Raw genomic sequence first — 26914 nt, 5'->3', positions numbered from 1 at the left:
GCCTCCCCAGTGGCGCAGCAGGTTGAGCACAGCACTGTGAAGCTGTCTGCAGCCTCTGCAGCATGGGTTTGATTCCTGGCCAGCCAGGGAGATTTCCACATGGCGCGGCAGACCTCTCCTGTCTCGCCTGCTGCTCCCCTCAGCAGTGTTTTTGGTCATCTGCCTGTTCTGCTCCCTGCTCTGTCTCTGGTGAATTCTCTCACCCTCCCATGCCTCTGGCCTGTACCCCAGTTCTTTTATAAATAAAAAATAAATCTTAAAAAAAAAGTAAATGTTATCTTTAAAAAAAAAAAGTTTCAGAGGAAGAAAAATACAGACGCGTGACGCATATCTTACACAAAATAAGCATTCAAAAATATTTCTGAGTATTAATACTAATGATTATTTAATGCTTCAATGTCCAAAAGATCCCAAGATGTCTATATATACAGAATAAGAGTCCTTTATTGGTGCATGTCAACAGAGAACAAAGGGATGAGAACAAGTCTTAGGGGCTTGGGAGTGAGCTTAGACTAGCAGAACCCATCCTGGGAGAATGAGCAGCTCCCCAGACCCACGCAGCAGGAGTTGTCAAGGGGTACCCAGGGGTATGGTGAAGGAGAGGTAGTCTCCAAGGGCACCCCAGCGGGGCCGGTAGATCTGGAAGATGGTGATCCAGGTAGTGAGTACAATCACCCAGAAGAGGAAGCCCACAGCAGAGCGCCAGACATCTGCAAGAGAGAACAAGGATGGGGAAGGTGGGCCCCCACCAGCTCTCTGGTCTCTCTCAGACCAGCACTGTCTTTCCACCACAGAGCCCTGGAATTTTGGACCCGCCATCATTCCCTCCCACCAAAGGTCCCCAGTACTCCCTTCCCACACTAGATGGCCTCCCTTTATCTGTGCCCTGGACTCACAGCCTTTGATTTGGCTTTGCTCAGTGTACGCGGGGACAAGGAAGGCCTCTCGGAAGAACCAGAAGATGTTGACCAACCAGAGAAAAGGCAGGAAAGCAAACCCACCTAAAGAGAAAACCAGCAAACCGGAATATAAAGCAATGAAGGCTCACCGCCAGCCCCACCTGAAGTACCTATTTGGAAGGTCCGCTCCCCTACCCAAGTTCAAATGGGAATCTCTGCTCTCAGGGCCTCAGGAATCCGTTTCTTGGACTATTTCTTTCTCAGGACCCAGGAAAACAGCCCTTCCACTCCTCTCCTATTTTGAGATTCAGAAGTTGAGGGCCGGGACTCCCTGGTGGCGGAGGGGTTAAAGACAAGCTACTGCCAGCTACTGCAGCACGAGTTCGATCCCCGGCCAGGGAGCTACTCACACGGCACAGCAGACCTCTCCTGTCTCACCCACTGCTCCCCTCGGCAGTGTATTTCAGTAGATCCACCTGTTCTGCTCCCCACTCTGTCTCTGGTGAATCTGCTCATTTCCCCCCACCCCGCGCACCTCTGGCCTGTACCCCAGTTCTAGTATGCATAAATAAATAAAGCTGAAAAAAAAAAAGAGTTGAGGGCCCAACCTCTTCCTCCTTCAGGAGCCCGCACCCCCAGCCTCTTCATCCCATTGACAGACGAATCCAAGCCCCAAGTCCCCTCTCTTCTCCTGGGCCCCTAGGAGATCACCTCTTACCCAGGTAGTATTTCCGACACAGGTTCAACTTCTCCTCGTTGGACACTCGCTCCAAGTTCATCGTTGCGCCGAGGCTGGGTCGACCCAAGCCTTGATCCTAAATGACAGCTGCGAGGATCGCGAACAACCACACCCCTATCACGACAAAACGGAGACGAACGGAAGGACGGGTTTGCTGAAAGGAGACTACCCCGCTCTCACCAGAAAGCTGTCTGGGCTGAGACGCTCTTTGTTCACTGCGGTGCGCAGCGAGAGCTCCCCTCTCGTCAGCGGAGTCCACTTCCTCCGGCTTGAACGCCTTGGCCACTTTCAACGAGGGGCGTTTGCGCGAGATGCCACCGCAAGGCTCTCTGGAACTTGTAGTCTTCCTGGTGAGGCGCCGGGGCACGCATGCGCCTTCAGGGTCCCCGGCGGGTGAGCACGTGGGGAGGGCGCGGTCCCCCAACACGCAAGCGCACTAGAGAGTTTCTGCGCGCGGGCTGAGCGTGCGGAGGCCGCGAGGAACTACACTTCCCAGTGCTCTTAAGCAACGGAAGTGATGTGTGAGCAGCGAGAGCTGGTCGGCTCGGATAAAAATGGCCGAATATTTAGCTTTGCTCTTCGGGACTGAGAAGGACAAGGGAGAACGGGCGCAGGGAGTGACCCCTCTGGCGGCCGAGTCCGGGGCGCCTGGCTTCCCGGTGTCTGGGCGGCTCGGGGCGGTGTTTCTGGGGCGACCGGCCTCCCCGGCCCCCGGCTCACCTCTGCCTTTGCACCTCTCCCAGGGTTAACTGCTCTTTTTACTTTAAATCGGGGCCTGCCGGCACGGGGACCGGCGCTCCCGGCTCCACAACAAACCAACTTCCAGCCAGGTGAGGCCCGGCCCCCAGCCCGGGGCGGGGGCGGCTAAGCCCTCCCGGCTTTCCCCTTTTGTTGTCCAGAATCACGAAGTCCCGCCTTTTCCGCATCCCGAGGCCCGCCCTAGCCCGGCCTTTTTCTTGTCCGACCCCTGCAGGCTCCTCCCCCAAGGCCCTGCCCGCGGGAACTTGGCCGCGCCCCCGTCGGCACTGCCTGCTCCTCGCTGCCAGGGCTTTTGGTTGCCTTAGGAACGAACGTCGCTGACGCACTCCAGATGCTTAGGCTTCTTTCTCGTGCAAGATCCCACCCCCAACCTACCTACCCCGGCCGCTTTGCATGCAGCCCCGCCTTTTAAGCTCAGGCCCCGCCCCTTTGAAATTCTGTGCAGACCATAGTTCTGCTCAACCTTTACCGGAATCCACAGAACACCGCCCAAACCGCAGACGGATCGCACTGAGAGTGGGGGACCGGGTCTGGGGGCAGTGCGGACAGCCTCCGGAAAGCCCCTCCCGGACCCCACCCTCCCTCTCCTCCAGGTCACGTGAGCGACGTGGAGGTGCAGGAACACTGATAACTTCTTCGAGGTGAGGGTTGGCAAGGATGGCTTGAGTTTCCTGTGGGCCTGGAGCTCGACTGAGTTCCTCCTGGTCTTCTGCAGGAGGTATTCACGGAACTGCAGGAGAAGTACGGAGAGATTGAAGAGATGAATGTGTGCGACAACCTGGGGGACCACCTTGTGGGCAATGTCTACGTCAAGGTGCCTGCTGTCCCCCCATTAGAGCCCAGGCATTTCAGTGTCTCATGGACACCTCTGAAACCTCACAGCTTGAGGTCCATTGCTAAATCCAGTCCAGCCCCAGTACCGCTAACTAGTCCCCTGAAGATTTCTGAGTTTGAGTACTGATCCTGAGCCACTTTCTCCCCAGTTCCGAGAGGACGCAGAGTACGGTGGCTGAACTCAATAACCGCTGGTGCAGTGGGCAGGCTATGCATGCTGAGCCGTCTCTTGTCACTGACTTTCGGGAGTCATGCTGTCGGCAGCACGAGATGGGGTACGGTAGTACAGGTGGGACGGGTGCCTGGAGGCCCCGAGTCCTGTGTGTTGGAGGCTGTCAGTGATAGTGGCTTCCTTCATTGGCCCTCCTTTACCCAGGGAATGTACCCGAGGTGGCTTCTGCATCTTCATGCACCAGCGACCCATCTCTCGGAACCTCAGGCAACTCTATGCACGGGGACCTCGGCACAGGTACCCCAAGATGATCCTGGTCCTGTGCCCCAATAACAGTGTCCCAATTTTTTGTACCCTAAGACTAGCCCTGAGCTCCACCACAAGGTCTCAGTCCCAATCTCCAAACCAGCTTAAACTCCAGACTCCCAAACCTAAGACCAGCCTGATCTCCAGTCAGCCCCTAAGCACCTATCCTGAGACCACCTCTGGGAACTCTGGTTACTTCATCACCTGCCCTGCCTGCTCCCAGAGCAGAAGCTGACTTGAGGGATCAGCCCACCGCTCCACAGGGCACTGACTCTCCACTCCTGCCTCCAGGTCACCCCCAAGGTCCCATACTGGCCACTGTCCCGGAGAAAGAAACCGACGGTGTTCACCAGGCCACTGGCACGGCCGCTTCTGAGTCCCCTTGTCCTCTGCCTCTGATAGGCATAGAAGTTCCTGGCCGGTGCCCTTCCTCAAAGCTCCCTCAACTTCCCAGCACCATCTTCCCAGGATCCTGGGCTCTATGTTTTAATCTGTTCAACACAGACCTCTGCCCATCCCCTAATAAAGTTCTGTGTTGTGGGTTGATAGCTTTGAGCCTGGCTGTGGGCTGGAGTTTCCTTTCACGCCCCACATCTCCTGATTAAAAGGGGAAGTGGGGCTGGGCTTTGACCACAATCTCAGTTGAAAACTTCGAACGATAGGTAGAAAAGCAGTGGGTCCAGTGATCTAGAAGCCCCCAAGTGGGACTGGTGACGCCGTTGCGCTGGACTTCAGCACCTTCATCTGAGGCTTCTCAAAGGCGAGATCCGGGTTGTGGCAGGTTGACAGATCCCTACCCCACAGGAGATGGGGCTTAGGAGATAAGGTAAGGTCACTGGGAGTCCAGGGGAAATCTCTAGTGGGGGAAGGCTGGATTCTCCATGCCTCCTGGGAGTTGGTAATAACTAGTACGTCAGCTTACCCTCTGCCAAGCGCTGTTAAAAGCACACAAATTCCAGTGACATTTTTGCCATAACCTTGTGAGATGGGTGCTGTCGTTATCCCATTTTTCAGATGGGAAAAGAGAGGGCGGGAAGATGGCAAAGGTAGATGGGAATCCACGCGGCGAGGCTTGAGCCCTCACCATCCATCTGAGGCCCTGTGGCCGCTCCGACCATGAGGCAGGAGCTGGATGGGGGCTGTAGATTCTTGGAAGGGGGAGGCCCGGCTATCCTACACACCCACTCCTACTTTTTTCTGGCCTCAAGCCCTGCGGTCACGCCCTGCCGCCCCCCACCCGAGGCTGCAGGCCCCCAGGCCCTTCCTGATGGGGCCCCAGGGCCTCCTGACTGCCGCGCTGCTCCTGGCCCGGGCGGCGCCGCGCGAGGCCTCTCAGCACTGCGGCCGCCTGGAGTACTGGAACCCTGACAGCCGGTGCTGCGGCAGCTGCCTGCAGCGCTTCGGGCCGCCCCCCTGTCCTGGTGAGGAGCAGGGGTTTGCTGGGCGGATCTAGGGGGTGATCGGGGTCAGGGGCGGTGCGTCTTAACGTAGATAAGACCTGAACGCGAGGCAGAGCTCGTGGAGAAGAGGATTGTGCGGGTGACGTTAGGGCCAGGGCGGCGGCGCGCGCGGGACGCGGGCGAGGAGCCTGGGGAAGGCGTGGGCGGCGGCTGGAGCCCGCGCAGGCGGAGCCAGTGGGCGGGGCGGGCGGGGCGGGGCCGGAGGATGGGAGGGGCGCGGCCGCTGATAGGCTGGGGGCGGGCGCCGGGGCGGGGCCTGCCGCGGCGGGCCTGGGGAAGAGGCCGTCGCGAGCGCGCGAGACTCTTTCCCCCCAGGGTACGAGTTTTCGGAGAACTGCGGCCTCAACGACTTTGGCGACCATGTGAGGCACCCCTTCAGGCCGTGTCCTCCTGGGCGGTGCAACCCCGACGGCGCGGAGCTCTGCGGCCCCTGCGGTGGCGGAGGCACGGCCCCCACTCCCGCGGGGGGCGGCGGGGCGACCCGGCCTCGCTGCGGAGAGGTGCGGGCTGGGCCCCAGAGGGCCGGGGCCGGGGGCGAGGAGGGCGGCCCCAGAGGCGAGCCTAGGGGTGGGGGCGTAGACCAGAAGGTCGACCGCCTGGGCTGAGGCAGTAGGGGTGGGGCCTGGGTCCGGAAAGAACGTGGCTCCATCGGTGGAGACCACGCTGAAGGCGCTGGGCTGAGAAGGTGGGAGCGGGGCACACCTTCCCCACTTTACTCCAAGCCCCCGTTTCCAGAAGCCAGTTCCTACCAAGGAGCCCTGCAGCCTGGCGACTTCCAGCCTCTCACGGACCTCTCCAGCTACTGAGCCACTTTCTGCCGTACCGAGTTTTGTCCTGCCCGTGGTGCTGGTTCTGCTCGCCCTGGCAGGCGTCCTCTTGCTCGCCCTGCGGAAGCGCCGCTGCTGCCACCGCCGGGGGAAGGCTCACCTCCGCCCCTGCCCTGGCTTGGTGTGGGGAGATACCAACACCCACAGCCCCCTGTCTTTGCATCAGTCCACTCCAGGATCCCTGGAGGCCTCCGAGGCAGGGGATTCGTGGAAGACCTCTCTGCCTCCGCTCCTAGGCAGGGGTTAGTCTGGGGCACACCTAGGAGCGGGGTTATGTGGATGGGAAGCCTGCCCTTCCCCCGCTTACCTCTCCTTTGTCTCCCAGAGCTGCCTGGTTTGGCGTCAGAGCCCCTGTCCCGCCTCCTGGATGAGCTAGAGGTGCTGGAGGAGCTGATCATGCTGCTGGACCCCGAGCAGGGGCCAGGTGGGGGCGGGATGGCCTGTGGCACCACCAGACACCTGGCGGCGAGGTACGGACTGCCTGCTGCCTGGTCCACCTTTGCCTACTCGCTGCGACCCAACCGCTCGCCTCTGCGGGCCCTGATTGAGACGGTGGTGGCAAGGGAGCCCTCCGCCTCCCTGGGCCAGCTCAGCAAACACCTGGCCCAGCTAGGGCGGGCTGATGCGCTGCAGGTGCTGTCCAGGCTTGGCTCGCCTCGGGCTTGCCTGGCCTAATACTCAATAGATTCCCTTAAAGGAAGCGCCTGCAGTTGGCTTCATTATGGGGCCCTCTTGCAACACAGCCCTAATTGGGCCAAGACCCAACCGACACCCTCTCATTCCCCTTCCTGCAGCAAAGGGGCCCATCTCCCGCCCCCCCCAAGAGCAGGTGTGGGAGAGCTGGCCTCTGGGCAGCCTGGGCCCCTCCAAGAAAACTTGCTAGCCCGGGAGAAGGCACCTGCCAGGGCCCAGCTGGGCTCTCACTCGGGAAACGGAGACTGTCTGTTGCTCTGCAGCCATGGCAGACCCCACAGCCCACTGACGCCTGCCGCTCACCTACCTGTCCAGCCTGATGGGCTTTTCCTTGGCTCGGGATGGGCGTGGGGGACACAGAAACAGGAGCTCCATCTGCCCCCAACAGCAGACAAAGGGCAAGACCACCTCTCCAAACATTGACAGACTTTATTGTGGGGGGTTCCCACCTGGGTTCCCACCCTCTTAAATAAAAAAGTGCATAGAAAAGAAGGGATTTAGAAACCTTTGTACAATATCTACATCCTGGGCCCCCAGGGCACGTAGGGGGGCGATTGCTGGGTGGACTGGAGGGGTGGAGGCAGGGCCCTTGACACCTGCACGCCCACATCCACCCTGAACATGAGGGTGGGGGTGAGATGCTCCGGGAGGAACCGGGAACCCCCAGGCTAGGGGCCAGATGGCAGCAGGGGTCTCGGGGGTCATGGTGGGCAGCCACGGCTTCAGTTAAGGAACCGACGGCAGCGCTTGGCGCCACAGTTGCAGGGCAGCTTGTTGCTGGCATCCTCGATGGGGAACTTGTAGTCATAGGTGAGCTCCTCACCACGCAAGATGCGGCGCAGGGCAAAGATGACAATGTGCTTCTGGCCCTCCACGTGGATGACTCGAGAGAAGCAGTTGGGCTCACACGAGTGGTTGATGAAGCGGGCGGCGTTGCCATGCATCGTGGCGTCCACCACGTCAAAGTCATCCATGCGGAACATGTAGCACCCGATGCCCTAAAGGGAGGGGCAGGTGCGGTCGGTGTTCTGTCCCATGAGCCAGCCCGATTTCGCCCACCTGGCTGGCGCCAGTGGCCCGGCGGAGCCTACCTTCCCGTCGTAGAACTTCTCCCGCTTGTCAGTCAGCACAGAGCGAATGACAATACCGGAGTACTCGATGACCATCTCCCCGGCATCGATGTTGCGCTTGCAGAACAGGCCCCGCCCGTGGATGGCAGATCTGCAGGTTAGGGGGGGGAGGGGGCACTCAGGGCTAGGGGGACAGGACCAAGACAGCCCCACACCAGGGTGCCTGTCCATCCACCTAAGGGGCATCTTCCCCCTAACCCTGCTAACCTGTAGACACCCACAGCCTCTTTGGACGTCTTCTTGAGATGGCGAAAGCGCATGGCCATGGGCAGCTCCAGGCTGGTGGCACGTCTGGTGGGGGACAGCGGTGTTACTCGGGCTGGTACCCAGGACTGACCTGTCTTGTCCCTGGTCACTGCTTTAAAGACCCGAACAGACCCCCAGCCCCCTGGCCTGCCCTCCATACCTGGTGGACCTGAGCTGCACCTCATCCTCTTCCTCATCGCAGGTGGCTCCCTCAGGGAGCACCCGGTGCTGAGAGGCCAGGAAGTTGAACATGTCGAAAGTACACTTCCTGCAGGTGGAAGGGAAAGAGGGCGGCTCGCAGCCATTCCCTCAAGGGGACGCTGCCTATCTGGGGGACTTGGGCCTACTGCTGGTTGCGCAGGAGAAATACTACAACTTACACCTGAAGACACAGGGGAAGGGAGAGGGAAGGGGACCATTCTCCCGATTGGGCACCCGAGAAGCCATTCTCGGAGCAGCCTGGTGTCACCTCCCCAGGCCTCTGCTTCTAATTGACAAAGACTTAATTCCCACCCCTGGGAATTCCCACTGAGCTCCCCAACCGAAGCCTCACACCCCAGACCTCTCACCGGAGATAGACCTCCGCTCGGGCCGCCCCATGGGGATTCAGGGGTGGCTCCTCCTGGCCCTCTCCCTGCTGGTGGTAGCGGAACTTATAGTGTTGGCAGCGCTGGGCGCCCGGCAGCTGCTCTGCCAGGAAGATGACAGCATCGTGGTGGATGCCCAGGAGCCTCGCCCCACTCATTCCTGGGGAAAGTCAGCGATGAGGACACAGAAGCCACGTCAGGAAGTCAGCCCAGGCTCCAGTGCCCCTGTGGACGCCCCGCTTACCACTGAAGGACAGATGTCTGAGCCGTGCGTGCCCTCGGGCCTCTTGCACCTTCTCAATCAGAGTTCTCCATGCCCCTGGGGAGAGGGCAGGGCCCGAGCAGAGTCCAAATGGTGTTCTCTGGGACACCTGCCCTCCCTGCCCACACCACCCCCCACTCACCCTCCAAGCTCTCTGCCTCCACGCTGAACCCATCCTCACTGCTGATCTCAAAGCGCAGGTGCGGGCCAGCCCGTTTTGGGGCCTGGTTCTCTTTGTCCTCTGGGGATGGAGGCTCTTCCTCAGAGCTTGAAGCTTCACCTGGTCCCAAGGGGCAGGTCAAAGTAGATGAGGATTACCTTTCCTGGTTTCAGAAGCCCCCAGTTCCCCAATGCTCTCCCTTCCTCCAGGCATAAATGCAGATCTGGGGTCGGACGGGCCTCTTCTGCAGACCTCCTTGGGTAAATGCACAGTTCCACAGAGACCTGCAGTGCTGTGGCTCTGTGGGCCCCACTGTTGGCTCACTGAGACCCGCTTACCATAAATGTTCACCTGCCCTGAGTCATATAAAACTGAAAATACCGGAGAATTATATTCTGCACGTTTTTCATACCAGCACATTTCCGAAACATATTATTGAGTTGTCGGAAAAGTCATGATGCATTTTTGCTTGAAAAGAAAAGCAGAAAAAATACCTCATGACTTTGACGACCCAACATTACAGAGGCCCGCACTCACAGACTCAAGTACACAGACATCATGAAGTACCGAAGGGGTTTCTCAGGAGCTAAAGGTAGAGCGGGACAGGACTTGCTGAGTGAGACTGCGGGGTGGGGGTGGGGAGGAGCGAGTTCTGAGTGAAGGTCAGGGCTCTGTGTCAGACGTGCTTAGTCTAAGGTTCCTCGCAGAAACCCCCCCTTGCAGCTCGTTGGTGGAGCTGGTGCGCAGGCAGCTGGGCACGGCAACAGGAGCACAGTTAGTAAGCTGGGGTGAGTGAGGTGTGTGTGTGCGGGGAGCGGTCTAGAGCCAGGAAGCTAGAGGAGAGACCCTGGGCGTGCACATGGAAAAGTCAAGTCCAGAACGCTACGACACACACCCATGTCCAGAGGGTGGGACGCTGGAAGGCACCAGCAGCGAGGGGGGGGGGGGGAGGGAGGGTGCTGGGAGCCAGGGGAGAAGTGCTTCACGCGGGAGGAATCAGCACAACAAATGCTGCCGTTGGCCGCAGGGGAGTGGACCAGGGGCTGACCCCTGCTCTCCAGCGGTGTGGGGCGCTCTACACTGAGGGAGGCGCGCTTAGGAGGCAGGACTCACGTGGCCACTTTCTCCCTCCATCACTCTTCCGGACCAACCTGCCTGCCCATGTGCCCTCCCAGACCTGACCCACGGCATCTCCCAGGCCTCAGTGCCCCAGGGTCTGCCATCCCTTAGTCCTTGCCCCGCCCTCAACTCCATTCTGGTCTCTGATCATCCCAGGGGGGCTACAGGGCCCCGGCCCAGACCCTCTCTCCCTGGCTTCTTCCTCACTGTGTCATTTCCAGGTGCTATGCACCTGCTAGTGACTGTCTGGTCACTGCCAAACCCACATGCTCTGAGCCGGGGACGCAGCCTTTCAGTTACACTCTCAGGCCACGTCATTCCGCTTCCACGGCCGGCAGCTGAGCTGACCCACACCTCTGGCTAGGGCTGGCATCGCAAGAAACGAAGAGCCCCAGGTTGCTCGCGTGCCAATTTGCTTAGCTGTGGCCCAGTGCCCTCCTGGCCCCCGTGACAACAGAACAGCACTTCCCTTGCATACCGGTGTCTCCACAAGCACACCTCCCCCGGCCCCGCCCCCTCCGAGAGGGCTCCCACTGAACACACCGGGCCTCGATCCTGCCACTCCTTTTCCATTCATGACCCTCCTCTGTCTTCGTCCTTGGCGTTGCTCAGTCCTCACACTGAAACCTTCTAAGCTGCTGCCCTGCCCCACCTCCTTCACCCAGAACCTTTGCTTAGCTTTTGGCAAAGTGCAAAAAGCACCTTGGGTGTTGTTTCGGCTCCATCAGCCACAATTCTCAATTCTGGACTCTGAACAGCCTCCCCATCCTGCTCACAGAACATCAACCCTGGCCCCGCCACAGGCAGGCGTCCTAGGGCAGTGGGGCAGCTGACCACTCCCTCCCCCGGGGCTGGCTGGCTGCACGCGAGGAGCACTGCCACTGCGGACACAGCAGGAGGGAAATGGACGCGGTTTATTCTCTTCATGTGAACTCTAGAGACATCTTTAGATCCCTCCCCGATCTCCTCCTGTTTCTGTCACACCTCTGGGTCTTAGGTGGGTTCTGTTCTTTCTGGTTGATCCCCAGACCGTCATCTTCAAGTTTACGAGGTACCTGCCCCTCCGACACTGGGCTCTGAATCCCTCCCTGGGCTCTTGGGTCTGTCAGTCAAACCACTTTCAAGAGACCTCTCACGCGGAGCTACACCTTGTTTTCGCCACCAGCTATAAGCTCCCGGAGGGCTTCTCTCTAACTCCAGCACCCAGCCTTGGCCTTACACCCAGGCAGAGGTGCAGTGTGCAGTGCCCAGTGGGTGTCATTGGAAGTGGAGCAATCCTGCATCTGACGCAAGTACTGGTGAGGAGATGGTGAGAGGGCAAGGCTGATCCCTACCTGAGTAGTGGTGCCACTGGGACTCGAGCAGCAAGTCGGGGGGACCATCGGATGTCCGGGTAGCACCGCCATCTGGAAGTGGCAGCAGAGGGGACCGGTCCTGAAAGGGCCTATGAGGAGAGACCTGTCAGAAAAGGGAAGGGACAGAGGTCCCAGAGTCTCTGGGGAAAAGGGACTGGCCACTCACCTGTGGCTTTCCTCCCCAGCATCATCCAGGTCTAGAACTCCACGCACTGTGGGCGTTTTCATCCTTACTCGGCTGCACCTTGGGGGGAAGCACAAGAAGGCTGAGCTCCCTGTAGCCTGCTGCTCTGGCCTCCTTCCACTGCCTCAGGATATTCACTTACCCGCTGCCACTAAGCCCTGGACCCTGGGGGGGATCCTCCAAGGACTCTCCATCTTCCTCCAGCCGGGGGGCCTTGCTTGGGGGAGGCGCTGGCGGGGAACGGCCAGAGAAGGTGGATACCCTCTTGACGCGGATGGCCTGGCGGGGTGGACTGGGGGGTCCGCCGCTCAACACCAGTGTCAATGGAGGGGGTGGCGGGGGTGGGGCAGGGCGGACCACCACTGGCAACATACCCAGCAAGGGGCCTGGGGGCAGAGTCCAGGAAGCAGGGGTTGCGGGGGGGAGAGGTGGAGGGAGAGGCGGCGGCGGCTTCACTGGGGGTGAGGCAGGTTCACCCTCCCCGGCCATTTTCACAAACACTTGGCCCAGCTTGTTGACAAGGATAATTTTGGATGCGGCAGGTTTGGGGGGCTCGGGGGCGGGGCCAAGGCTCAATACCCGGACCCCTGGGGCCCCAGGGAGCCAGGCAAATGTCCGGGCGGGATCAGCGGGACTGGGGGGGAGAGCCTGGGGGGGCTGGCTGCCATTCGCTATGGGAGGTGGTTGAGGGAGGGGCTCCTCTCTGGGCCCCACACCCCCCTCCCCCGGCCCCCCCAGGTTCTTCAACACAAAATCCACAATCTCTGACGGCAAGTCCTCAGGCGGTCGGGCCCTGTCCCCGGCAGCCCCGATGACCCCAGCCCGGCCTGCTCCTGGCCCTGAAGGAGGAGTGCCCTGGCCCCGCGGCTGCTGGACAGCCTCAGCCTCGCTGTCTGTGCCGTCGTCCACTCCGTCCAGCTGCTCGATGCGGGGCGCACCCGAGAGGGGGCCGGGCGCCAGGGCAGGACCAGACACCACAGTCACAGGGAAATGGACGTAGCGAGGGGCGGAGCTTGTTTCTTCCTCTGAGCTGTCCCCGGGGCCCCCATGGCTGCTCCCCACTGCCCCGGCGGCCACAATCTCTTCCTGGAAGGGCTCAGTCCCCAGCAGGGTGGCCGCAAAGTCCAGGTCAGCAGCACTCAGTCCTGACACCACCTCCATGTCCTCAAAGTCTGGGCCCAAGTCTTCAGAGGGTGGTGGGGGAGATGGGGCCAGGCCAGGGGGAGCCAGCTCCCCTGAGGTAGGTGTGAGGGCTCTAATGACTGAGGTAGGAGGGGGCACCCTGAGCTGAGGGGAGGTTCTGAGAGGGGGGGAGGCCCGTCGTGACGGTGGCAACCGGGGGGCCAGGGGGCTGGGCCGACGGGAGCGTCTTGGGGGAGCTGGGAAGTCCGGGTCTCCTACTGTAGGGATGTGGTGGGTTAGAGAAGACGGACTTCCTGTTGGGGAAGGGTCAGGGTCAGTGAGATCTTGCCTTGTCCCACCCACCCCCTTTTGCTCCCCTCCCCTCCCCTCCCCTCCCCTGGACCCTCTGAGGTACTCACCAGGGGAGGGCAAGGGTCCAAAGGAGACACCCCCCAAGGGCCTCCGGGATGGTGAGTAGTTGGGCACTTTGATTCGAGCCCCCAAGAAGGAACGGGGGGCTGGAGGAGGCGGGTTGCTTGGATCCAGCCGAAGTGGGGGGTCCAGGTTCTGAATGGGTGAGTGGTGTTCAGGAGCTCCCGGGATAAGGGCATCTGTGTCTGGCGGGGGGTCCACATGATCTGGGGGCTCTAGGAAGCAACAGAAACTCATCATGGGTGGCAGGGCCCGCCTGCTGAGGACTCAATCACACGCCCTCCCCTTGCTTTCAGCCACTCGCTCCTCCTCCGTCTCCACTCGACCATGTCACAACACGCACTGATTCCCAGTCATCACCCGGGCCCCGAACTCCTCCGTGGCTTCTGCAAAACCCCCACACAACTAGGTCAGGCCCCCTTTGTGACCCGTTTCTCCACCTCTATCTCCCCCCTCCCCAGCCGCCTACTGCTTTTTCTCTGATTGAGGTTCCATATGCCAAGAGGGGCACTGCCCTCTCTAGCAAGGCCCGTCCTACCACTTTCTTACCTGCTCGGCACATCCCGGCCACATCAAACACACCCGCCCATGCTGATGCTTACACTCCCCACGACTGGCTCCACCCGATCTGTGCACACTCATCTCTGCCTCCTCCTCCCAATAGTCCCAGTTTCCAGCCAGGGAGACGGCACTCGTCTCCCCTCTACACTTCATGTCATGCTCTGCCAGGGACGAGGACCCTTATCCACAAACAGTCCAAAGCTCTTCCTCCACACCGCCCGCAATGACCGCCCCCTCTGCCAGTCTCCAAGCTCATTCTCTGAGCTGCCATCTAGCTCGCAGCCGAAACGCATGTGCCAGCGTGGTGTCAGAGGGCCAGTATGGGGATCAAGCAGTTCCGGGTTCAAATCCTGGCTCCACCACCAGGTTACGGGGAGCACAACTGCCGCCTCAAGTGGCAGTACAACAGGGGGCGGGGTGGGGCGTTAAATGAGCATGTAGTCCAAGTCAGGTGGCCTAAATGCTCCCTACATTTGCCCAGAAGTTGCCATTCCCCCCAGGCACGATGCTCTTCGCTCACTTCCTGTGAAATGCTAAGCGCAAATGCCTGGCACAAATGCCCAGTCATCAGCTTAAGCGTGGTGGGTAACCATCTGGGAAGGCTGCACTCAGAGAAAAAAATGAGGTAGTTCTGAGGCCTCACCTAAGGAAGGGGCAGGGCTGTGCACAATGGTCTGGTTCTCCTCTGCTGCTTCCAAGTGAACCGGCTCTTCCCTCGGCCCCCATGGCCGATACTCCAGAATTCGGCACCGATACCAGCAGCGCCGCCGAGCATCCACTGTGCTCCAGTAGAGACGGGAGCACCTGTCGGGTGGACATGTGGGACAAGAGGGTCAGGACAACTTGGGAAGTGAGATCCAGTCCTGGCGTCCCCCAATCCCGCCAAGGCCCCCTGAGCTGCTCACTGGTAGCCAATGGGGAAGAGCCGTCCTTCGCAGTCCGAGAGGTCAGACAGAGTACCCAAGGAGTCAATTCGGATGGAGCCTATGATGCAGAGGAAAAGTCAGGAAAGTGGGGTCAGCAGGGTAAGGGAGATTGGGTGCAGAGCACTCAGCTTACCAATAAGCACGTTGATGGCGTCAGGTTCGAGACCCGTCAAAAACTTTCGCTTGAAGTTGATGCCCTCGAAGTCCACGTAGACTCGGCGGAGAACATCAAATCCGTCAGGGGTCACGATCTCCTGGGAGGTAGGTGGCGAATGGGGTTGCTGGATTGGTGGGTGGCGAGGGGGATTCGAGGGAAGGTTCTGTTGGCAGGGACTGGACAGTCGGGGGCTTGGCTAAAGGACGCCAGGAGAACAAGGAGGAGACACTGAGACACAGCAGGGGCCAGGCCTGAGGGGTCACAGAGGGGGCCCCTGAATGGAAGGGGATAAAAAAGCAAGGGAGCGCTATCTCCCCCCCAGTTTTGGCCCACCTTGCCATCCAGCAGGTCTGTATGCTTCTGGCAGAAAACTTTCTTGTCATCCTGGAAGATGCAGTAGCTGGCCCGGGCACACATGAAGTGGAAGTTGCTGAGGCAGGAGGACAGGCAGCAGCCCACGGTGGCGCCAGGCTTCAGGCAGAGCTCACAGCGCTGCGGGTGGAAGGGGCTGCTGAGGGGAGAAGCCAGTGACCGGGGCCAGGGTCTGAAACTCAGCCTTGCTGTCCTTGAGACTCTGCTCGGGGACCTGCCAAGCCTGGCGCCTCACAGAGCGAAGGCACTCACCAAACACCACCTCTCCCCCAGCTGCATCCAGGGCCAGGTGCACATCAAAACTATTTCAAATGTTTTGTTTTTTTTAGCTTTTTTTTTTTTAATTAATTAATTTATTTATACAAGCACTGGGTACAGTCAGAAGCATGGGAGGGTGAGAGAATTCACCAGAGCCGGAGCAGGGAACAGAACAGGCAGACTGACGAAATACACTGCTGAGGGGAGCAGTGGGCGTGGCAGGTCTGTCACGCCATGTGGGACCCTCGCCGGTGCCTGGGGATCGAACCAGCACTGCAGAGGGTGCGGGCAGCGTCGCAGCCCAGCGCTCAACCACTGCGCCACCAGGGGAGGCCCTTCAAATGTTTTGAAGCACAGTGTGGCAGCAGGGAGAAAAATCACAACTGTGACCTCTTCCTGAGCGGCAGTCGTCGTCTGTCCCACGCTAACGTGGAAGCTGTCCTACTCCATCTGAGCCTCACCTGTGTGCCCTGCAACAGGCACCCTACCACCCCACCTGCCGCAGGGATCTTGAGGCACTCCGCAGGACCACCCTAGTTTGCTCTGGGGGCAGGAGCCCTAACCCAGGAAACTCGCCTCACAGGGACACAGAGCTGAACGTCACACTGTGCAGAGAGCATCCAGCGCAGCTTTGACCAATAGGGCTTCTAACTGCGTTTCCAGACCCGGCCCCCCTCCGGTTAGCGTGCGCAACGGGAAAAATAGCGATAGCTGTAGCACCAGAAGCCCAGGACAAGCAAGAAAGGTAACGAGGATGAACAGTGCAGGCTGGCTAGGGGGAGCACGTGACCAGAGTGCCGTCGCCCCTGGAAGAGGGCTCTCCCCGGTCCCCCGCCCGGCCCGTGCCCTCACCATCTGCCTCCCGCGGGCCACGGCCGCATGCACATTCTTCAGGGAGCCATCGTTTTCCTCAAACACTTCAGCTGACCAAATGGCACAGTTGACGTGTGTCCACTCATTCTGCCCGATGTACAGGAGCCGCCCCGCCTCCTGGGAGCAGAGGAGTGGTGGTGTGAGGGAAGCTGCCCCAGGCCTGGCCTTCACAACTTGGGGCTTCACGCAAGGGCCCTCACCTTTGAGTCTGCATCCCCATATTTGAGACAGAGCGCACACTGGCGGGGGTCTTCCAGGTGTGACAGAGCAGCTGGATCCTTGCCCTGGCAAGCTGGGGGGCAAGGAAGTGAAATCTAAGCATCAGGACCCGGAGCTGGCGCCCTGACGCAGGGCTCCGCCTTGCAGCCCCTACTCACCAGCACCCGCTGAGGGGTCTCCTGGAGGCTGTCCTGATTCTGGGGTCTCTGGTTCCTGCTGTCTCCACTGAGCGTAGACGTGGTCCAGGGATGGAGGCAGCACGGCATTGGGAAGGACTCCGCTGTGGACAGGCGGGGTCAGCGTCTGACAGGGCTAACAAGGTGGCTGGACATGGCCCACCTGTGGTGTCAGCCTAACCATACCGTGACACTGTCTCTGTCCACACGGAAATCTCTACACCACCCCCCCCACCCCGCCCCAAGCCTCTCATGCCACTATGCCACAGGAAATGATGTCCCTCAGACCTATAGTCTGTCTCCACATTTCAGTTTCATGTCGTTTCTTCTACCCCCTTGGCTCCACCAGACGACTCTATTGGGCTCCCACAGCCCCCTCAGCTTCCTCATCACTGCTCTGGTCATCCGGGCCAGCACTGCCTGCCCAGCCCCAGCACTGCTCTGCACAAAGCAGCAGCAGACTGAGAGCTACTTCACTTTTGAGTCTCTGCTAGTCTAGAACCAACCAGGCTGCTGTCCCGGTTCCACCACCCTCCAGACCCTAAATCGCTCCTCGTCTCTTCTTGGTCCAGCTGGACCCCTGGACTCCCAGGTGCCCTCACTCCCTGGTTCCCCTCCTGGGCCAAGCCCTGCTCACTTTGGCAGCCGGGTACTCCGTCGCCAGTACTTGGGGTCGTGGGCGTCGAACCAGCCGAACGCAGACTCTAGCAGCTGGGGAGTGGGTTAATAGGATGAGAGGTGGCTTCCCCAGGAGGTGGCGGGGGCAGGGTCTGGAGGACCCACTTCTTCCTCCCACTACCACTCAGGCCACCCTACAGGCATCTCCCAAAGAGCGCACCTTCAGTAGCAGCCCCTTTGTCTGGCCTCCGGCCCGGCGCTCTGGGGTCTCGCCTTCTTCAGAGTGCCTCATCAAAATGCCCACCATGTCCTCCATGAAGCTGTGCTGTAAGGGGTTTTGTTAGGATCCAGGCCCGCCCCCCACCCCAGCAAGCCCCCACCTGTTCCTGTATCCCACTCACCACGGACTTATAGTGGCCTTCCTCAAAGCGCTGACTCACGGCCTGCAGACCACAGGGTCCTGGGTGCAGCTGCTTTCCATCCTGCCCACACTGAAAAAAGAGGGGAAGTCAGCCGGGCTAGTGCTGGTCTGGCCCCACCCTGCCCGCCTCCTGAGCTCTCCAGACCTGGGTGCACAGCAGCAGTGGGCCTGCCACCTTGGAGTTCAGCAAGCCCTGGAGCACCTGGCGCAGGCCCCCCTGTAGAGCCCCACTCAGGGCCTCTCGCCAGCGGGGGTGCGTAGCCCCAGCACACGGTCCACACGTGTAAAGCACCGAGTCTGGCAGCCCCGAAAGGATCTCATAGTCTTCATCTAGAACCAGGGTGAAGGAAACGATGGTTTGGGTGGGTGGGAGGGTTTTGAGCACCCCGACACTGCCAGGGATATTTAGTCCACTGGTCCTCTGAGGTTGCTGGGGAGAGGACAGGGACCCCTTTGGGTCAGGCCCCACCCCAGGTCCCCCACCCACGCACCTGAGAGGCCCTCACACTTGGCGTGCACCCAGTGGTCACACTGCGCGCACTGCATCATCTTGCTTTCGTAGTCATTGTCTTCATAGCAGCGGGTGCAGATCGGGCAGTAGTTTCCTGGAGAGAAAGGGGAGTAGAGGGGAAGTCAGAGGGGCTGAGGCACTGTACCCTGCCTGGGGGTCAGCCATCTCTTGACTGCTACAGTGGGGGTGTCCAACATGCTCCATTTTGGGTCGCTACCATTCCCAAAAAGCTGCCTGAGGAAAAGGTATTTTCTAACTCTACAGCCCAGAGTCTCACAAAGAATAGGGTCTTGCTTAACTCGGTGCCTGAATAAATGGGGAAAGTCCAGGTTTGTAAACGGCTCAGTAGACGCCTGAGGTTGCAGGAGGTTATCTCAGGGACTACCAAGAGGTTGGGGTTCCAGGCCCTGTACTCTCGCTGTCCTGAGAGGGGCTCTGTGTCCCTCTAGTCTGCGTACCCTGGACAGAAGGGAGGATTCCATGGTTGGAGAGGGTGGAAAACCCCTAAAAAAGGGCATTTCTAACTGCCTGTTGAGGACACCGTCCCACTCCCTGGCGGGCCCCCCCAGGGTCCATTTCACCTGAAAGGTCCCCACCTTTCTCAAAGAGCTGAGTGCACCTGGGGCAGAGGCTGTAATCGCCAGACCACTCGACGTCCCAGTTCTTGCCTGGAGTCGCGCCACAGCTCTTACAGCGCACGCAGGCTGAGCAGATCTGGGGAGTGGGGTGATGTTAGGGGAGAGCCACACACCAGCTGGGCAGCGCAAGAGGAAGACAGGCCAAGAGAAGTGGAGGGCAGGCAGGACACAGGTAAGGGAGCAAAAATGTACAGGGGAGGCAAGTACCAGGAAGAGGAGAAAGAGAAAAGAGGCCAGAGGGAGATGCAGAGGAGGGGAAAGTGGTGGGGGGAGGGGGTAGAGAGGAGAAAGGGAGGTAGGGGGAGATTCTGAGTCTGGGGCTATAAAATGCAGGAGCCTCTGAGACCATTCCACACAAATTCTACCACAAATCTTATCTACATGAAGTTTCTGAAAAGGAAACATGTTCACCAAAGTCCCATTAAGGACCTCCAACCTTCCCCTTCTCACAAGAGCCCTGGCCTAGAGCAGGCTTGGGGGGTGGGGTGTTTCAAGAGAACCCCAGGGCCAAGGGGCGCGGGTCTCATCTCTCACCCAGTGGCGCCGCTTGCGGGTAGCCCGTGTTGGGTAACTAGGCCCCAGGCAGGCTGGGTGGTAAGCATGGCGGCAGCGCTCACACTCGAGAAGGTGCTGTTGGATTTGGAGAAAGAGCAATGGCAGAGTCGGCCGGCACAGGGATACCCCTCTCCTCCATGCCTCCACCTACCCCAAGGCCCGAGCCCAAACCTTGGATCCCCGGCCTTTACGCCCACAGACGTGGCAGAACTTGCAGCGACGGCAGCACCAGGAGTCGTGATGTTGGGGGAGGGGTCGCTCAGCTTCTTCCAGGCAGAAGGGGTGGAAAGGGTCACAGCAGACTTGGCAGAACACCAGCTGGGGTGGAGGAGAGCAAACGATGGCCCCAGCGTGAGGCCAAGAGACCGAGGAACGAGGCCCTACTGAGAGAGCCCAAGAAGTCAGGCAGTGAGGGCCAATGGATACTTGGGGGTGAAAAAAGGCAGGGGTCAACCTCATGCAGGCCTTTACTGGCACACAGCAAGCACACCATCGGCGGGCCCCCTGGCACGGACGTCAGCACGCTTAGGCCGCCCATCAGCCACACATTCTCTAGGTCACAGTCCTCCTGAGGGAAGAGAAAACATGGAATCAGAGAGCAGCCAGGAACCCGGGACAGATCCACCCTGACAGTCCTGGCTTCTCAGAAGCAGTTAACAAGTTTCTTTCAACAAGTCACGGCAACAGTCCCTCCACCCCCTCCTTCCACCAATGCCGTACCTTAAAATCCACGCGGACTCGATGCACGCCATCAGGGGACTTTTGTTTTCCAGTCCAGCCATTGGGAAAAGAAGCAAAGGGGCCAGGGGCCAAAGCATCCTGGGAGGGACGGCACTGGTCAGAGCGCGCTGCTAGACCCATCCTTTGCAGACTTCTCCCTGGCCTTTCCCCCAACCTGCCCAGCCCTGGCTTCTGCCCAGATCCTAATGGTGTTCCGGGAGGAGACGCCAGACTCACCCGAGGGCCTACCCTCTGGTGTGGACAAAGCACAGCACCCGGGCGAGCCCAGGAGCCCGACCTGCCAAGAAGCCCCTGGAGGGTGAGAGCCCTGTCTCCCACAGGGCTTGGGGTCTTGGCCCTGCTGACCTTGTCCAGGCGCCTGCGGGCCTTCAGCTGTAACACAGGCTGCAGGGTGGGTTTGCGGGGTCGGCTCTGCTCCTCAGGTTCAGGTACTGGCAGCTCTAGGCAGGACACATCAGCAGTGAGGTCTCCCCCCTCCACTGCCCGATTCTATAACCCCCAAGCGTTAACCGGATCCCCAAGGCCTTTCTCAATTAGCCAAGGTCCACTGTGATGAGTCTTAGGCCTCACTCAATAAGCTACTGAAAACCTCACACGCCACTCTCCTTGTCCGCTGAAAACCACCTCCATCATCTATCCTCGAGCTACTTTCTGTCGCACCCACGGAGCCCTGGAGCCGGGAGCCCCACCCCTTCCATACCAATGACAGGACTGACAGCGGAAGCAACAAGCAATCCTCACCATTCTCTCGGGGGGTCCGACGCCGGGGAGCAGGGGGACCCCCGGGCTCCGAGTCATCTGAGTCCTCGAAGATATCATAGGAGGGTCGCTGTTTGACGCAGCGCCGGGCTGACTTGCGCTGCAGTAGGAGGGAGTCCTGCTCCTCGGGCCCCGGGGGGGCCGCCACCTCCTCCCGGGGCCCCCCAGCTCCCGCCCCCCGGCGTGGGCCTGGAGGACCAGGGGAGGCCTCAGGAGATTCATCGGAATCCCAGGGCAACAGCGTCTTCACTATCGTCCGGCCTGTGGGAACAGGGGACTTAGTAGAATTGAGCTCCGTCAAGGACACGGGGCACTGGAGTGAAGAAAAGGCAGAGAGCAGGGGGGCAGAAGACAGGCGCGGGAGGGGCAGGAGCAGCACACGACGGAGAAGGCAACAAAGATGCGGGGTGGCAAAACGGAGGACAGCAAAGAAGACACGGGGTTCCTCCCTCCATGCAGCTAAGACAAGACGCATGAGGAAATACGCCTCAAGCCTTGTTACCTTTTTTAGCCAGTCGTTCCATCTTCCGAGCCTCTATCTTGTCACACTTACGGTATCTGGGGAGGGGAGCAGCACGTCACCAGGGTAGGGGACTGTGGTCTGGGGGAAGAGAGGAAGCTCTCCACCAGGATGCCAATCCCACTGCTCTGGCGGGGCAGGAGGCCTGGGTGACTGACAACCACGGGTGAGAAGGAAGCTGTACCCCAGCTACTCACACACAGCACTGCTTCTTGGTGTTGGGGCCCCCAAACTTGGGCTTGTCCAGGCAATTGACACAGGACCCACAGTCCTGCACACGCAGGCAGCCCCGACAGTGTCCACAGCGCGCCATTCGCATCTTCTTGCCGTGGTGGGAGGGCAGCGAGCGCCGCGGTGCGTGAGCCAGGGTGGCTGCGGACCCTGCAGGCTCCGAGTCTCCCCCGGGTCCTGCGGACTCCACCTTCTCCCGCTGGGACCGCGACGGGACACTCTCCGTCTCAGAAGCTGATGAAGTATCTAGCACAGCAGAGAGGAGATGGAGCCACAGAGCCACCAGGCATCCTGCTTCACTTCTGCTCCCCCCTCTAGCCATTCAACCGTCAACCTGGTCGTCACTTTCCCGCAGGGTACAGATGCCGGGTGCCGCCAAGCCCGAGTGCTTAAGACCTAGTCCTCAACTCACGTGCCTCTTAACCCCAAGCACCCGACTCGGCTCCCACTCGCCTAAGCTCCTGGTGCACTTACTCACCCCAAACGTGACACAGCTGTCAAATCTCCCACAACACACCCAGCCCTACCCTCCGTGGCGAGGTCCTGCCGATCCCGGAGAGGGAGCGCGCTGAGGCGGGGGACATCCTCAGGCACCATGGCCCGGGCCTGGCCCAGGGCCACAGCAGCATGACGGCAGACGTGCTTGATGCGGGGCCCTTGCACAGGCGACTCGGGGCCCTGGGGAAGGAGAAACCGGGAACACATGTGGGGAGCTGCCCCCGTGTCCCGCAGCCAGCTGTCTCCAGAGGGCCCTCCGCCCACTTCATACCGACGGTCTCTCTCTCTTAGCGTCCAACGATTCATCTTCGGACCTGACGGAACCTCTGTCTGGTATCTGCTTGACGGTCCCCACGCCCTCCTCCACCTGCCCGCCAGGGCTCGGCTGGTGGGAAAACAAACAGGACCAGAGGCTCGAAAGCTAGGAACTTTCCACAGGACTAACGTGAGGGGAGGGAAGGAACGCAGGAAGCTGAGGGAGAGGGAAGGACCGGCCGTGAGAGCGCCCTGCAATGCTGGAGGGTGTCTCGGGAGGCAAGAGGTTAAGGAGCTGCAGAGACTTTTGAGGTACAGGCACCCGGCCGAGGGCCATGCTCACCGGCGTCAGAGACGCCACCTTCTGCTGCTGTTGCTGGTCGATCTTGAACAGCTGCACCTTGGCTCTCTTGAGGAGGCTGAACATCTTCTCCTCCACACCAGACAGTGGTAAGGAACCCAAGCCTGCGATCCGGGCCTTTTCCAGTGGCGACGGCTGCTGCGTTAGTGGAGGTTGTGGTGGCGGCGACTGCTGTGATGGTAGTGGCTGCTGTGGTGGTGACTGCAGTTGTAGCTGTGGCTGCAGCTGTGGCTGCAGGGGTGGTAGTGCCTGGGGCAACAGCTGGGCATGCAAGGCTGGCAGGGGTTGCTGTAGCTGAGCCTGAGGGTGCTGCCCACTGCTCAGAGCTGGAGCCCCAGGAGGGGGCACATCGGCCTTAACAGGAGTGGTGACCACAGGGGCAAATCGAGGCAGGCTGAGGTGGTTGGTGCGGCCCACTGCCCGTGGCTCAGGCTCAGCTGGAGAGTCATCGGCGGGAGGCGGCTCTGGCTCAGGGGCTTCGGGGGCCCCAAGAGTAGTAGTAGTAAGCACCGATTCGTAGATCTTCAAGTGGGCTTCGCTTGGGGTAAACTGAGGGGCTCGAAGGAGCAGGGGTCTCCGGGATGGAATGGCAGGGGCAGGCGGTGGGGGTGGAGGCGGGGGCGGGGGTGGGGCCGGTGGAGGGGCAGGGGGAGGCGGGGGCAGTTCCCGGGTCAGCGAGGTCCAGCGAAATGTGGGTTCCCTTAGGATAGACTTTCTCTTCTCGGGGAGCGGTACAGGGCTAGATGGAGGAGTTGGGGCACGTGGGGGAGAGGGAGCTGGCGCTGGTTCCTGGGGGGCGAGCGGGGAGATGGCAACGGGAGGTCGCTGAGCAGGTGAGACCTCCACCTTTGGAGGCTTGGGGGGATCTTCATCTATAAATCGCCGGGGTGTCTTGATGATGCGGGAGGAGCGGGCACTCACCACGGGCATAATAAACTGCCGGATGTTCTTCAGGAAGGTGGTACTTTTGGGGACCACAGTAGGACTGTCTTCAAGAAGGCCTCCTGTGGTGGCACTGGGGGTTGGAGTGGGAGGAGAGGTGCCCTCCGGCCCTGCCCGAGCCGCTTCCCGCTCAGCCCGCTGGCTGGGAGTCAGGGGAGGCCGGCCCCTCTTCCTGGAGCACACGGCTGGGACCACAGGAGGCGGGGATTCTTCCTGTTCCTCTGGGGCAGGAGGCGGAGGCGATGAAGGAGGTGGGGGGGACACTGGGGGAGGCGGCGGGCCCGGTGGGGATGGAGGAGACATCGGAGGGGGTGGGGGAGGTGGGAGAGGTGGAGGGGTCGAAGGAGTCAGTGGTGGCGATGGCAGTTTTATCTCTTCCTTCTCCTCAGCTATCACCTCTTCCTCGGCCACAGCCTTCTCTTCCCGCTCTTCCGCCTCCTCGACTTTTTCTTCTTCTCTCTCTTCCTCTCCCTCCTCCTCCTCTCCCTCCTCCTCCTCCAGTTTTTGCTCCTTCCTCCAGCAAGGACCCTCTCCCTGTCCAGCTCCGACTCTTCCTTGGGGGGCATCCTGCCAGCTTTCCCCATGTTGATCTTGACCCTGACCTGATTCGAGTTCCAAGGACAATCGTCCCATCTTCACTTTTTTGGCCTTTGAAACAAACTTGATCACAAGGGGGAGCCCGCCTCGGCCTCGGCCCCTGCCTCCACGGCCTCCTCGCCCAGACTGTCCTCCACGCTTGGGGGTCCCAGGGCCGGGGCCGGGTCCCTCCTTGCACTTCCAGCTGCCAGTCCGGTGTTTCACTGGAACCGCAGGAGGTGGGGGCTCCGGCTTGGGGATTGTCACAGCTGCTTCTGCCACCACTACTGCTTGTTGCTTCTTCCTGCAGGGGCCTGCTGGCCGTCCTGGAGGCCGTCCCCGAGATCGGCGCGGGGTGGAGGGCTCACATGCCCGGCTCCGGGGGACTGAGGGTGCCTGGGCCCGCCGGAGAAGTTCAGTCAGTGCTTGCACCATCCGTTCTGTGCCCTCCTCGCCCCGTTTCCGGGCAGGAGTCTTGGGGGGAGTAGGAGCCGCATCTGTTAGGCGAGGAGGCGGAAGGGGGCTCATCTTATGCTTGCGGCCCCGACCTCGGGGGGCTCGACCTAAAAGGAGAATAGGTGTGGGGAGATGGGTCAAGCTAGCCCTGCCGACTGAGGAAGGCACTCCAGGAGGGCAGGGACTAAGCCTTACTTGTCTGTTTCCCCCACAGCCCAGTCTAGCTTGGGCTTTGAACACAGAACGCACTCGGTAACTGATGGAGACTCTAGTTGCACAGGGAAAAGCTAACACGGAAAGCGAGAATAACATTCCTGTAAAGCTGTAGAGGTAGAGTTTCCCCATCACTCACCTCGCTGGGATCGGAGCGCAGAGCGCAGGGAACTGGGGGCCACATCTTCATCTGAATGAAAACCCTGAAACTCCTGATTTAGGGGACCAGGGGTGGAGGGGAGAAACAGCAGTCAGTGCCAAAGCCCTTGTTCCACCTGGGACTCAGGTATCGAGGAATACCCCAGTTTTCCCTTTAATGTACCCCTCCCTAATTACAAAGAACTAAGAAGACTGGAACTAAAAAGAGTGGAAGTTGGGGGGAGTAGAAAATGGGATGTTTCCCTAGGTATGGAGGCAGAGGGAATTTTGAAACCCCACCCCCTGGCACAGACCACACCAGCCATCAGTGATTTGCTGGCCCAGAAAGGAACCTAACAGGGTCTCCGAGATCAGGTAATAGGCACGACCCTCATGTTCCCTCACACTGTAACTTGGGGTGGGGTAGCGGGGGAATGTGGGGCCTCCGTTTATGCCCTCTCAGACCAGCTTCTTTCCTGAGTGAAAATGGGAGTAGGGGCACCCAAGTAGGGTGTACCAAATGGTCTCTTATATTAGGATCCACTCTGAGCCCTCAGGTGGCCACAGACTGCCTTAATACAACCCACACCTGCCAGAAAGTCCTCTCCGACTGCATTCTATCTCTCTTCAAACCACGACCTGAAGAGGAAGCCCTCGCTCAGCCTCTCTACCCTCTCTCCACTTTAGGTCGGAAGAGGAATTGGGGCACTGCAAAAGCCAGGGATGCGTCAGAGGTTACGAGGCAGGGCGGTCAGTCTACAGGTGAGAGCCCAGAGTCCAGTCTGGATCCTCTGAAGTCATGCTGCTGCTGCTGTCAACCACCACCGGCCGGGGATGCAGTCCCCACAGCCTTCCCACCCAAACCTCGACTGCCCCCGCGGGGCCAGCTACCAGGAAGGATCAGCCCAGGACACTTCAGCAGGACCTGCCTCGGGCCCAAGCGCCCAGCTGCAGCCGGGGCTTCGCCACCGACTTCCAGACGCCCCTTCCTCCGACAGCCCCATGCAGACTACCTCCTCCCACACCTATTCCCAAGGCCCCTTCGTCTGCAGGGCCCTCGAGAACCCCTTTTCCCACGCCATCCCTCGGGGCCACCCGGACCCCTGGAAGCCCCTGGCCTCGCCCCGCCCGGCGCTGGGGACGCCTCCGACCGCCTCACCTCATCGTCGGATTCCCCGTCACTGCTCTCCTCCTCCGGCACGCAGCCCCGGCTCGGGCCCCAGCCCCGGCCCCGGCCCCGGCCCCGGCCCCGCTGAACGCGCGGGCCGGCCCACAGGCGGCGGAGCCGGCGCAGGCCCCGGCGGAGCCCCAGCAAGCGGAGCAGGGCCGCGTCCTCTCCGGGCTCGGCTCCGCCCGGCCCCGCCGCGCCGCCGCCGCGCCGCAGAGCTACCCGCACTCGCTCGGCCCCGCTGCCCCGTCCGCCGCGGCCCCCGCCCGCGCCGGAGCCCCGCGGCCGGCCGGGGAAGCGGCCCCGCGCGGAGGCAGGCCCGGGGCAACTGCCGCCGCCCGCCGCCGCCGCCATCTTGGCACCGTGAGAGGGGCCGGGGAGGCGGGGGGAGGGGCGCCCCGTGCGCAGGGCCGGGGGAGGGGAGGGCGAGGAGGGGCGGGGCGGGGCGGCTGCGGCTCACGACAACAACCAGCGCCGCGGCGGGG

The 26914-nt window shown here is 60.7% G+C and overlaps 4 protein-coding genes across 4 annotated transcripts; 2 read left to right on the top strand and 2 right to left on the bottom strand.

The window, feature by feature from the left end:
* Positions 1-361: 361 nt before the first annotated feature.
* PSENEN (presenilin enhancer, gamma-secretase subunit) lies at positions 362-2056 on the bottom strand. The gene is made up of 3 exons (XM_037518023.2): positions 1618-2056; positions 897-1001; positions 362-710 (listed from the first exon to the last, which is right to left on the bottom strand). Exons 1-3 carry the CDS (start codon positions 1676-1678, stop codon positions 571-573), a joined length of 306 nt encoding a protein of 101 aa, XP_037373920.1. The 5' UTR covers positions 1679-2056; the 3' UTR covers positions 362-570.
* Positions 1950-4360, top strand: U2AF1L4 (U2 small nuclear RNA auxiliary factor 1 like 4). Its single transcript, XM_037515495.1, is given in 9 exon segments — positions 1950-2031; positions 2232-2468; positions 2991-3021; positions 3023-3038; positions 3113-3211; positions 3381-3397; positions 3399-3506; positions 3608-3700; positions 4001-4360. Coding segments are annotated over 9 exon segments (768 nt in total). The 3' UTR covers positions 4086-4360.
* On the top strand, positions 3663-7191 carry IGFLR1 (IGF like family receptor 1). Its single transcript, XM_037517971.2, has 6 exons — positions 3663-3700; positions 4372-4535; positions 4918-5130; positions 5485-5669; positions 5905-6238; positions 6322-7191. The coding sequence occupies exons 3-6, from the start codon at positions 4977-4979 to the stop codon at positions 6669-6671; spliced, it is 1023 nt and encodes a 340-aa protein (XP_037373868.1). The 5' UTR covers positions 3663-3700; positions 4372-4535; positions 4918-4976; the 3' UTR covers positions 6672-7191.
* Positions 7101-26783, bottom strand: KMT2B (lysine methyltransferase 2B). The gene is made up of 37 exons (XM_037517860.1): positions 26421-26783; positions 25263-25335; positions 22919-25017; positions 22592-22705; positions 22350-22500; positions 21789-22068; positions 21574-21629; positions 21054-21332; positions 20658-20752; positions 20292-20390; positions 20026-20139; positions 19743-19889; positions 19551-19646; positions 18975-19092; positions 18359-18472; positions 18013-18197; positions 17848-17937; positions 17667-17771; positions 17466-17539; positions 16811-16932; positions 16634-16725; positions 16413-16550; positions 15264-15422; positions 14907-15027; positions 14753-14831; positions 14491-14651; positions 13274-13501; positions 11875-13168; positions 11715-11792; positions 11528-11637; positions 9057-9194; positions 8897-8971; positions 8635-8812; positions 8226-8333; positions 8027-8110; positions 7781-7910; positions 7101-7687 (listed from the first exon to the last, which is right to left on the bottom strand). Exons 1-37 carry the CDS (start codon positions 26781-26783, stop codon positions 7412-7414), a joined length of 8223 nt encoding a protein of 2740 aa, XP_037373757.1. The 3' UTR covers positions 7101-7411.
* Positions 26784-26914: the final 131 nt, after the last annotated feature.

This window comes from Talpa occidentalis, unplaced genomic scaffold (genome assembly GCF_014898055.3).
Source record: "Talpa occidentalis isolate TD23 unplaced genomic scaffold, MPIMG_talOcc4v2.1 talOcc4.17, whole genome shotgun sequence".
Taxonomy (NCBI): domain Eukaryota; kingdom Metazoa; phylum Chordata; class Mammalia; order Eulipotyphla; family Talpidae; genus Talpa; species Talpa occidentalis.
Note: the sequence above shows the minus strand (reverse complement) of the source record. Positions and strands in the feature narration are given on the sequence as shown.

Bases quoted from the DNA above. Each gene is read 5' to 3' on its own strand.
- PSENEN (XM_037518023.2), bottom strand. From the start codon at position 1,678: ATGAACTTGGAGCGAGTGTCCAACGAGGAGAAGTTGAACCTGTGTCGG. The intron at 1,002-1,617 runs GTAAGAGGTGAT...TTTTCTCTTTAG, and splicing joins GTGTCGGAAATACTACCTGG to GTGGGTTTGCTTTCCTGCCT. The intron at 711-896 runs GTGAGTCCAGGG...TCTCTCTTGCAG, and splicing joins GCAAAGCCAAATCAAAGGCT to ATGTCTGGCGCTCTGCTGTG.
- KMT2B (XM_037517860.1), bottom strand. From the start codon at position 26,783: ATGGCGGCGGCGGCGGGCGGCGGCAGTTGCCCCGGGCCTGCCTCCGCG. The intron at 11,793-11,874 runs GTAAGTGAATAT...CTTCCCCCCAAG, and splicing joins CCAGGGCTTAGTGGCAGCGG to GTGCAGCCGAGTAAGGATGA. The intron at 8,111-8,225 runs GTATGGAGGGCA...GTCCCCCACCAG, and splicing joins GTGCAGCTCAGGTCCACCAG to ACGTGCCACCAGCCTGGAGC.
- IGFLR1 (XM_037517971.2), top strand. From the start codon at position 4,977: ATGGGGCCCCAGGGCCTCCTGACTGCCGCGCTGCTCCTGGCCCGGGCG. The intron at 5,131-5,484 runs GTGAGGAGCAGG...CTTTCCCCCCAG, and splicing joins CGGGCCGCCCCCCTGTCCTG to GGTACGAGTTTTCGGAGAAC. The intron at 6,239-6,321 runs GTTAGTCTGGGG...TTTGTCTCCCAG, and splicing joins GCCTCCGCTCCTAGGCAGGG to AGCTGCCTGGTTTGGCGTCA.